The following is a 10,935-nucleotide window of genomic DNA, read 5'->3' as shown; positions in this document are numbered from 1 at the left end:
AATAAAAAGTAATTAATGCATCTATCTGTCTGTATATGCTATCTGCATGGAACCTTTAACAGCACAGATCATCTTATTTTTCAGTGTGTGAGAAAACCTCAACAGGACAATAATGTTCTGGCTGAAGCCTGAATGTTGCCAATCGTTTTCAATAATCAAATGAGTAGAAACTGAGATTGTGCAGAGAACAGTTTGTGAAACAAAGCCAACCTGTGCATCTGAGAATAAAACCTACAGTTAAAACCAAAATATGAGGCCACTAAGGGGACCTATTTATTCTTCAAGAAACCATCTTCCATTGCTGATAGCACCCCAAATCCAACTTCATTCTTAGCAGATCCATGAAGGTACCTCTGCCCAGTCCGCTCCAGTGTAATTTGGATCTGCACATGTTGTCAGACATGTTTTTTGCCTAGCTACTGAATGGAGGCTGCACTGCTGTGGTTAACTCACTGTGGGAGCACGCGGTGTTGGGCCGTTTACATCAGAGAGCAGCCAGTGTTACCCTGAGACCGCAGCTGCTGGTGTGTGTCTAGAAGGCAGTCACTCTCTCCTCTCCCTTCTGGGTCTCGGAATGCTCTTGCATTTTAAGCCAGTCTGGGCAGAAATTTACAACTTCTTTTTGGAAGCATGTGAAAGAGCTGTTTGTCAAGCCTTTAACTTCAGATTGCTCAGCACAACTTTCTGAAAATTCATATGGCATTCAGTCTTTATTCTGTGCCAAACATGAGCTGCCTACACAGAACTACACTGCACTTACAGCAACTGCACTTCAACTGTCATGTTCTAGGTGGAACCTAAAATGTTTACTCATCAGACAAGCAGCTTTCCACAGCTCAGTGTATGAATACTTTAAGTCTGGCCCTCTCCCCCCACAGTGAAGGAAATCAGGTGGAAGCTCTGGAGCAAGTTATTGTGTGTCCATGACACACTGCAGCCATTCATCAGGCAAAGACTTTTTAAGTAAGTCACATGCAAAATAGCAAAGAACATCAGCAAAAACCTCTAAGAACAAAAGACTAAGAATACTGTTCTGGTTTTGTTAGTGAGGGGGGGCCTAAAGTGGTAGCTTCTGTAGGAAACTGCTAGAAGTCGCTCCCCTTTGTTCAGTGGACTCGGCCAGGCCTAGGGCGGACCCACTGCTGGCCAAGGCCAAGCCAATTGGTAGCAGAATGTCCCGTGATAACGCCTCTGCGAAAACGTATTTAAGCAGGGGAAAACAGAAAAAAAAGAGGAGAGATGTGGAGCAGCTGAGCGGGGGGCAGAGAGGGGGAGGCACGAACCTCATGGGCCTTGCAGGCCTCACCCTCTGGCCTCTCGCCAGGCAGCCGACTGGGCCCAACTCGGCCCAGCCTGGCTGCAAGAAGTGGAGAGGAGATGAGAAGTGAATAAGATGTAAAAAGGATCCTGAGAGACGTCTGCCAGCCTGTTGTGAGGAACGGCTGCAGACGCCAAGGTCAGTTCAGAAGGAGGGGGAGGAGTAATATGGCTCCTGGCCAAGATTCCTCTGCAACTCGTGGTGAAGACCATGGTGGAGCGGGTTGTCCCCCTGCAGCCCATGGAGGTCCACGGAGGGGCAGAGATCCACCTGCAGCCTGTGGAGGACCCCACGCCGGAGCAGGTGGAGGCCTGAAGGCGGCTGTGGCCCGTGGAGGGCCCGCTGGGACAGCTGTTCTAGAGGGACTGCACCCCGTGGAAGAGATGACCCACGCCGGAGCAGTTCCACGAAGGACTGTGGCCCGTGGGAGGGACCCCACGCTGGAGCAGAGGAGGAATGTGAGGAGTTCTTCCCCCGACGATGACACAGCGGCGTAAAACAACGGGTTATGAACTGTCTGCGACCCCCATTCCCTTTCCCCCCCCTGTGCCGCTCGGGCGGGGAAGGTAGTAGAGATAATGTTAAGCCGGGGAAGAGGGAGGGTGGGGGGAGGTTATCTTGTTCCCTGTCTCATTCTTCTGCTAATTTTAGAAATAAATGAATAGTTTTCCCCAAGTCGAATCTGTTTTGCCCGTAACGGTAACTTTAAGGATTTCTCCCTGTCCTTATCTCAAACCTTGAGCCGTTTTCCTTATATTTTCTCTCCCTGTTCTCTCAGAGGGTGGGGGGAGCGAGAGACAGACTGCATAGTCTGGTCCGATCGGGGCTGAACTACGACAAATACGGAAGATGTTTTACAGCCTTGCCATATATTAAACATACACTGATATGCATATAGTCTGATAGATTGTATGAAGAAACATTCTGTGCTCCATCAGTTACTAGCACTAGGTAAATCAAGTCTAGAATGAAAAGCTCAGAATAAATACACACCCATACAATTCAAACAACACAGTCATTGCAAATGAAGTTGCAATCAAACATTGAATTAACATACTAGGTGTAAACAAACTTTAAAAAAACAAGGTAGACTTTTAAGTAGAAGAAAGAATTTTCTTCTTTCTGACACCCACCATTATTTAACAGTGTAGAGACAATGACATACGGTAAATATTGTCAAATTGGCATGAATCGTAGAATTATAGAATGGTTTGGGTTGGAAGAAACTTTTAAGCGTTATCTAGTCCAACCCCCCTGCAAGGAGCAGGGACATATTCAACTAGATCAGGTTGCTCAGAGCCTCATCCAACCTGGCCTTGAACGTTTCCAGGCATGGGGCAACTACCACCTCTCTGGGCAACCTGTTCCAGTGTTCTACCACCCTCTTTGTAAAAAACTTCTTCCTTACATCTAGTCTAAATCTACCCTCTTTTAGTTTAAAACCATTACCCCTTGTCTTATTGCTACAGGCTCTGCTAAAAGGTTTCTCCTCATCTTTCTTATAGGCCGCCTTTAAGTACTGAAAGGCCTCAATAAAGTCTCCCTGGAGCCTTCTCTTCTCCAGGCTGAACAGCCCCAACTCTCTCAGCCTTTCTTCATAGGAGAGGTGCTCCAGCCCTCTCATCATCTTCATGGCCCTCCTCTGGACTTGCTCCAACTGGTCCATGTCCTTCTTATATGTTGGGGGTTCCAGAGAGTCTCACCAGAGTGGAGTAGAGGAGGAGAATCACCTCCCTTGACCTGCTGGTCACGCTTCTTTTGATGCAGCCCAGGATACAATTGGCCTTCTGGGCTGTGAGCATAGATTTAAAACAGTACAACCCAGGCCCTCTGATGGAATATCTGTATACTGCAGCAGATCCCTGATCTTGGCTCCTGCAACGTTCCAGCATCTGTACAAACTAAGTCTTGTGTAGACAAAAGGTGTTAATGACTGGTTACATCTTCTCCCACTGAGTGTCAGTATTGCCCAGTTTATACTGACTTTTGTGTAGTGCCAGACTTGACCTTGGTTATCACTAGACTGTCTTCTGTTCCCCAATTTGCAGTCTGAGCAGACACGTCAATAAAACACTCTCAGCCTGGTGCTGATAGTCCTGCTGCTGCCATCTTACCCCAGCCCCGAGCAGTGGCTACCTCAGCTCAGCTGCAGCCTGACTTCCCTGCGAGCATGCAGCATGGGAAGCAAGCACTTTGCTCTGTAGCAGGGCATGTTATTTTTCTCTCCAACAGCCAAGGGACTGGGAAGTGGCAGGGGGGCTATAGGGGGAGCAGCCCCCACCCTCCCCACGTGGGGGGTGCAGGTGTCCCCGAGCGGCTCCTCAGCTGAGAGCTCACAGTGATCACAGGGGAACAACACAAATCCACCGGTACGGGCACAATTTCCTCAGCTCCGCTCCAAGTGAGAGTTTTTAGAGTATTTTTCTAATGAGGAGTATGAGGATTTATGTTGAGTCAATTCATTTTTCACAGCAGAGAAGTCACAACAGTATCTAATTGCTCATTCAGTTTCTGCTTATGCTTCTCCTCTACTCCATAATCTATTAGACACTTACCTCAAATTGAAGCCGGCAAAAATTAAAACATTCTCACTTCAAAGCCCCTTTCCTGATCCTCTCAATTCATCAACTTTATTTTTGCAGCTATTTATAGACCTGGCTGATGTTGCAGTTCCAGATGCATGAAATTAAACTTTGAATTTTAATCATCTTAAGAAACTTATGTTGGCAAATTATTGTATCACACTTAAATTTCAAAAGGCCCCCAAGATCCACATAATTAAAAATTACCAGTAATATGGGCAAAGCTATGAAACAGTAGTTGTTATGGATCAGAACAACAACTCTTTTTAAAATAAATGTGGAAAGAAGAGAGAATTACTGATGAAAAATACGACTGCCTTTTTTGTTTGAAGAATTCAACCTGTTACAAATTACTGAATGAATATTTGCAGCACAAGTCAGAGACTTCAAACCACTCACTCTCTAGCAAAGAAGTACTGAGAGGAATGCCACCAACAGTTTCATGTAGTCTTAACTTCTTTATGCTATCCAGTTACTTATTCAGGGAAAATTAGAAAGGATATGCTCAATAGCATGTCATATGCCATTTTCCACATATTTTTTTTTCCCCCTTCTGCATTTCTAGTTAACATACTTGGTAATCGCTCTCCTTTTCTTAAACTCTGAGCAAATTTGCACAACGGTATAAAATTATTATTAAAAACTGAAATAGGTGATACCGTATTACATCGCACTGATAAGAGAGAAGAGCCTTAGAACCACAAGTGCACAATTTTTTTTTTATTAAAATAACACCAAGTTTAAGAAATCAATGCAGTGCAAAGAAACTTCAACTCATCATGAAAAAAGAAAAAAAAAAAATTTCCATTCTTAAGTATGGAAACTGTATTCCAATCCAGATGTGATTGACGTAACAAAAACACTGTATCTCAGATGAACGTCAAAGTTAAAGACTGGCATGCTGGGCAAGGAAGGTTCTTATTCTTTGCAAGAGTTCTTTCTTTACACTGTCTGGTACCAAGGCTGAAACACAAATAAGGAAGCAAGAAGTAAAAAAGACAAAATGGAAAATATGCTAATACTAACCTTTTACAACAGCTACTTGGATTACTTGTATGTTCTTGCAATTCTGTTAATACCTAAAGTAACTGAAGCTACTTGATTTTCATACAGCACATCTACATTTTTCCCATTTAAAAGAGGCTTAAATTGAAGTCTATTGAGAATACTGTTATTGGTTTTTTTTGCCTAGCCACAATCAAGAAAATTGGAAACTTTGAGAGAAAGTATTATTCAACAATAAACAGGACATAATCACTAGAAACTAGTTTGATGGTCCTACTTTTTACTTCACAAATTTAAGACTAAAAAAACCAAACATCTCAGCCATGACCTAAGAGTAAGGGTCTTCAGCAAGGTACTTCGGAAGGCCTATTTTTTAGTCAAGACTTAATGAAGTTTCTCCCACTAACACCAAAGCTTATTAGAGTCCAAGAAGAACTATATTAAAAGACTACAGTATTTCCTTAAGAGATTCCAGTTTTCTGTATCTGTATGCTATATCCTTTCATTTTCCCACTTCCCATTATAGTAGCATTGTTAGTTCAGATTTTCCATCTTGAAAAGAATTGGAATTTTAAAACATCTCTGTCGCATGCCCCAAATTTTCTTGGGACCATTAAGTCAATGATAAAGATGAATACAGAGTCATGACTAAATAATGTAACCTGCAGAAGTAGTCTACCCACACAGCTCATTACAGATGTTGTTACACAATACAAATTCACATGTTTTATTTGTGTTTAATATCAAGCTATTAACATTTTTCCATGAATCCAACACAGGCAAGTTCATAGTGTTGCTTTCAAAATATTCAAGAAATATAGGCAGGTATGTTTATTGATGTACTACTACCACACCCATGTTTGCATTTTCTTACCTCTTCCTTTGGGAGTGATTTCTGCCACCAAATCATCAACGGTAACATGCTCTAATCCTTTTTCTTTAATGACATCTGGGGAAGACAAAGAGAGGTTATTTGAAGTCTTTTGATCCATTCATTAGAAGACAAAACCTGTGCCAATGCTTAGCAGACAAAACCTGCATGCATAGGTCATCAGAGAAGATGAAGTAGCTTGCGACCTAAATGTAGGTTATTAACCTGGTACTTACACTGCACCATACAGTGGATGCAGTCTCTCATTCATACCATAGGTTTAAAGATGGGAACTCGTCACTACTGATGCATCTTGATAGGCTGATATTTTAAAATCAAATGTTACAAAGTTTCAGCTTATCCGAGCATTACCAGATGTGCGTATTACTGGAGTGTTCTAGCAATGCACAAGTTGGTCCGCTTATCTCTTCAAACATATTCTTTACACAATAGTGAGAAAGAGATGCAACTGGAAAAAGACTTCGGAACATAAAACAGGGGAGAGCACAGAGGCAGTCCTGCTCTTCCTAACTGGTTTAAACAACATCTCTCTGTATATTTCAGCAAAGTAAAAAAGCATATCTGAAATAAAGGTATACATCTACAGCAAAATAAAAACTATGCTCAAGATATACTGTATGATTAATACACCATTTAAACAAATTACCTACTTATAGTGTCTTGAAAACTACTGAAAAATGCAGGAGTCAATGCTGAGAAGAAACTTCAATTCAGCAGCAGAAACTTACAATATTTTGTCTAAACATGAATGTTTTTAACCATATGTCAGTACACAGGATTGTTTGTCCCCAAGACACTACATGTTTTCTGAACTAACATCACATGAACTATTTGTAAACTGTTTTTCTTGCCTGAATTACCTCTGGAAATTAATCCTGGCTTGCTCAGTTACTGGCTCTAATCTGGTAAGAGGCACAGGCTACCAAAAAAAACCCCTCACATCCCAACAAAACAACAACAAGAACCCCAAACCCCAAAAATCCCTTCGTATCCCTTCTACTGGAGGTTATTAGGCCCTTAACAGGGACAACTGAACTTACATTTGCAATCTCAGCAGCAGCAGTTCAAAGTATTAATGTAAATCGAACAATTTTACATAACTTTACTACAGCAGTTTATAAAGTGTGTAGTTGAGAAGGCAGATAAACATCCCTTTCACTATCTGTACTATTGAAATGGGTAATCTCTGGCAGCGGCATCAGGCAGACAACTGCAAGCATGAATCATTTCGGCCCTCTCCGCAAAACCACCTATTTAAACAATTTAACATGCTCAGCCCTACAAAAAGAAAAACTTTGTAATGCAATATTGATTTGCTGGGCACAACAGATCAAATCGGAATTAAAGTGAAAGCTCAAGGGATTTGTTATTTGCTTTAAGGAAATTTCATAATGCAGTAATGTTCCTGGATGCTTAAATACTATTTACAACAATTTCATACAATTTACAAAGACAGTAAATTGCAGTAATGCCAAATGCTTAACTCAAAACTAAAGATTTTGATATTTAGAGGTTCATCTGCTTGTTTTCTCTCATCTAAGTAGATCTTATTTTCAAGAATTGTATTCAGAAGAACAAATGCACTTCTTTCTCTCCCATATGCACACAAGAAAGTTCTCTTGAGTTCCGTACCACTGTATTTGCTCCATTTTCCTTTACCTTGGTTTTATTCTCCTGTGGTAAGCGACCTCTCTCAAAACAAAAAGCTGTATCATCATGAATATTTAGGGAATCAATTCAAATACTTTTCTCAGAAGCTTATTAAGTTTCAGATCATAGAAGAAGTCTCAAGATTTTTTTTCAAGGTGGCAAGATGCTTTCTTGCATGCAAAACCAATTGCCAGAGATGCTTTCCTCTCGCCCAACTCTCATTTAAATTGACTGTTAGGCAGTAAAGCTTTCATCTGGGACTTTTACTTGGCCAGAACCCCCACTGATTACAAAAGATATTAGTTATTTGACTACTGTTACCTTTGCAATGTGCCTTCAACTGATCTTTCCAGCCGCATTCAATTAATTTGGCTCTCAGCAACTCTTTAAGGCTGTTAAGACAAAATACAAACTTATTAGGAACAGTAAACATTCCTGAGAGCTTAAATATGCTTCAGTGTGAAAGTTAAGCCTACAATAATGACTCTCAGCAGAACTCCCAGACCAGCAGCAGAAATGGCTGAACAGCATGTGAATCCTAACCTGAATGAGTACCAATTTTGGTTTACCATGCCTACTTATCTTGTAATATCCTAAACTCTAGCAAAATTCTGGTTTTATGAATGAACGGATTGCGCCAAGAGGCTGAGTTGCGTAGGTCTAATCCTTTTTACTCAGATAAATGTGTAGAGGGCAGATGAACTGATGACAAAAAGCAGAATAACAACACAAGTGAAATCCACTGCTTCTGGATATTTCTCAGTTCAAGAAATTTGAGTGCACCGTCTCTGATCATAGTACAGCTCTGATACAGCTTGTTTATAATACAGCTTTTGACGTCCTGTCAAAACTCTTCTTACTCTTAAATTAGAATAAAACAAGTCCCAATACCATTTCAAGAAATTGCTTGGTCTGCTGAAGCTCTGTACAATCTCCAAGGGGATGGTCACAACCAGGAAAGAAGTAGAACGTAGACCATGTCAGTCTACAAAAGGCTACACTAGGTACATGGCTATGTGATGACCTAGGAAGAAGACTCCGTCTCATACTGGCCTTGAAAAATTTTGATGTGGACCAAGAGCTTTCCAACACAATATACCAGAACAAGAAAAAGCTTTAGAGTTCATAAGCCAACCACCCCATCCTTTATTTTCCCTGCTTCTCTTTTCAAGTGTAAAAATAAAATAAAATTGTTCAAAAGGCAAAAAGAATTTTTGTTTTTTTAAATACAGCTTCATAGAACAGACTTTCACATACAGGCATTTGAAGAATTTAGTATCAGGTTTACTTAATCTTTATTTCTATGTATAGTTCATGTTTGATAATATTTACAGCCTCTTACTGGCATGGAGGAGGCAGCCTACTCACCGCTCTCGCTCTCCTGTTTCTATTAGCTTTTGGTTAATGGTTGCTCTCATCTGGGCATCTTTATTCATTTTGGAAAGCTAGGTTCTTCACAAACCTACACACAACAGCAGAAGAGAGTTTTGACAAAACACTGGCGTCACAAACACAGCGGAGTCATTTGCACACAGCCGCACGCAGCGCCGGGCCCACGTACGCATCCCGGCGGCTGCGGGCCGGAACACCGCTGCGTGACCGGCCCAGGTTACCAGCACGCACACGGCAGCGCCGGCACGGCGTTCACCCGCCTGCCGGAGCGCCGGGGGACCGGCAGGTCACCGGGCCGCCTGCCCGGACGCGGCCCACCCTGGCCAGGCGCGGCCTCCCCGCAGCCCTGCACCGCACCGCCCAGCCCGCCCATGGGCTCCCCCGCCGCGGCCGGAGAGCGGCAGCGGGGAAGAGCCCAAGCCCGGCGCGGTCCAGCCTCACCCCGCCGCGGCGCCGCCAGTTCCGGGCCCTACCGGACGCGCAACCCACCGACCGCCCCTCGCCCGCGGGCGCAGCCGGGAAGCGTAGTCCGGGAAGGCGCCGGCAGTTGGGCGACTACAGCTCCCGGCGTGCCCCGGCCTGGACTACCGCTCCCAGCGCGCCCCGCCGCCAGCACCGCCCTTCCCGTGGAGCTGCGCGCCCCCGCCGCCTGAGGGGCCGCCGGGTTGCCGCTTCTTCCCGAAGTTTTCCCCGGAGCCGCGGCATGGCGGGCGCCGCCCACTGCTCCCTGCAGGCCAAGCGCCTGCTCCTGGACCCCAAGTTCGAGGGCTACAAACTGTCCCTGGAGCCGTTGGCCTGCTACCAGTTGGGGCTCGACGCGGGTGAGGAGCGGGGCTGGGTCCGGTGGGGCGCGGGGGGTGCGGTGGATGGGCTGGGGGCACCGGCTCCGTCCGCCTTTCCCTCCTTCCCCTTGCGCTGCTCCACGGCCTGGCCTGGCCCGGCGGCCCTCGGTGCAAGCGTGCCCCGAGCAGGGGACAGCCCGGCCCACGTTACCGGGAGGCCTGCGCGCCCGTCCTCTGAGGGAGCGGCGGGCGTTTGAGAGGCTCGCCGTTCCGTCTCGATTTTTGCCGCTGTAATTGGCCGCAGTGCTGTCACCGGTGTGTCCGTCCTCCTCCCCGCACCCTCATGGGGCTTCGCGGTGGAGCAAGGTCTGTTGTCAGGTCACTGCCTTACAGCTGTCTGCCCCTGCGAGTTTGAACTGGGTTTCTAAACGGGCAAGAAAACCGGTGAGCCAAGCCATGGCTTGTGCGCTCGTAGCAGGGCTGGGGTGGCTCAAAGTGGTAGCATGCACGTGAGCATGGTGGAGTACACGCAACTTAGACAAACCTATGTAGAACTAGTATCTTCTGCAAACTTCAGCAAATTAGCTATTTTTCTTTCTTACTCTGCCCACACTTCAAAGGTGGACCTTGTAAAAAATTTCGCTTACAATGAGGGCAGTAGGAACACTGGCACAGGTTGCCCAGAGAGGTGGTGGAGGCCCCATCCCTGGAAACATTCAAGGCCAGGCTGGATGAGGCTCTGAGCAACCTGATCTGGTTGGGGATGTCTCTGCTTCTTGCAGGGGGGTTGGACTAGATGACCTTTATAGGTCACTTCCAGCCCAAACTGTTCTATGATCTTCAGGCTATACATTCCATGCTCTGCTTTTTCTGCCAAGCATTATTAACATTTAAGGTACTGGTCCATTAATAGGCTGATTCACTGAGAAGAACATTAGCACAAAGTTGTGTTGGGCCTATACCTGCAGCCTAGCCACGCCCTCTGAAATCTCAGCATTCCACCTTTTTTGATTTGTGAAACTTAGGTCCTTTGTAAGGTGGATGAATTAGCTGCCTTTTTTTTATAAAGCTGGGACGCTAATACACAATTTGGGTGGGCTGATCTCTACCTCTGTATATTTACTGAACAATATACCTGTCTACAGAGTTATCTGTTACATGCTACTTGAGTTTTGTGTGAGTACGTTGTATTAGTAGTAGATCAGAAAGGTATGTTTGCCATGGTGAATTGTCAGCAGTAAGATGGAAGTTGTATGTGAATTGTGTATTGCAGGATGAGTGAATGACATTGAGGTGATATTGTGTGTGTGTGTG

General features: G+C 44.6%; 2 protein-coding genes across 6 annotated transcripts in view; one reads left to right on the top strand and one right to left on the bottom strand.

The window, feature by feature from the left end:
• Nucleotides 1-4,596: 4,596 nt before the first annotated feature.
• ENY2 (ENY2 transcription and export complex 2 subunit) lies at nt 4,597-9,465 on the bottom strand. 3 transcript variants are annotated; one of them, XM_086741172.1, is made up of 5 exons: nt 9,329-9,465; nt 8,816-8,909; nt 7,769-7,839; nt 5,780-5,854; nt 4,597-4,863 (listed from the first exon to the last, which is right to left on the bottom strand). In XM_086741172.1, the coding sequence occupies exons 2-5, from the start codon at nt 8,881-8,883 to the stop codon at nt 4,787-4,789; spliced, it is 291 nt and encodes a 96-aa protein (XP_086597298.1). In that variant the 5' UTR covers nt 8,884-8,909; nt 9,329-9,465; the 3' UTR covers nt 4,597-4,786. The 3 variants fall into 3 exon arrangements, with proteins under 3 accessions (XP_086597298.1, XP_086597296.1, XP_086597297.1); XM_086741170.1 differs by having other exon boundaries at nt 9,281-9,417; XM_086741171.1 differs by lacking the exon at nt 9,329-9,465 and adding an exon at nt 9,071-9,267.
• Nucleotides 9,466-9,520: 55 nt separating this feature from the next.
• The window catches only part of NUDCD1 (NudC domain containing 1), a 43,392-nt gene continuing 41,977 nt past the window's right edge, over nt 9,521-10,935 (top strand). The window contains exon 1 of one of the 3 annotated variants that reach the window (XM_086741168.1): nt 9,521-9,660. Coding sequence is in view for 1 of the 3 variants with exons in the window: in XM_086741166.1 (XP_086597292.1) it covers nt 9,543-9,660 (118 nt within the window). In the remaining 2 variants the exon portion in view is untranslated. The remainder of the gene's footprint in view (nt 9,661-10,935) is intronic. The other 2 variants (XM_086741166.1, XM_086741167.1) reach the window with 2 other exon arrangements.

The sequence above is a fragment of the Chlamydotis macqueenii genome, chromosome 2 (genome assembly GCF_036417535.1).
Source record: "Chlamydotis macqueenii isolate bChlMac1 chromosome 2, bChlMac1.mat, whole genome shotgun sequence".
NCBI classification, from domain to species: domain Eukaryota; kingdom Metazoa; phylum Chordata; class Aves; order Otidiformes; family Otididae; genus Chlamydotis; species Chlamydotis macqueenii.
The sequence above is the reverse complement of the archived record's forward strand: the minus strand, read 5'-3'. Positions and strand labels throughout refer to the sequence as shown.

What these genes read in the sequence shown, in the direction of transcription:
- ENY2 (XM_086741172.1), bottom strand. Translation starts at nt 8,883, where the DNA reads ATGAATAAAGATGCCCAGATGAGAGCAACCATTAACCAAAAGCTAATA. An exon ending in GTTGAAGGCACATTGCAAAG is followed by an intron (nt 5,855 to 7,768) that starts GTAACAGTAGTC and finishes TGTCTTCCCCAG; the next exon opens with ATGTCATTAAAGAAAAAGGA. An exon ending in AATCACTCCCAAAGGAAGAG is followed by an intron (nt 4,864 to 5,779) that starts GTAAGAAAATGC and finishes TTTGTGTTTCAG; the next exon opens with CCTTGGTACCAGACAGTGTA.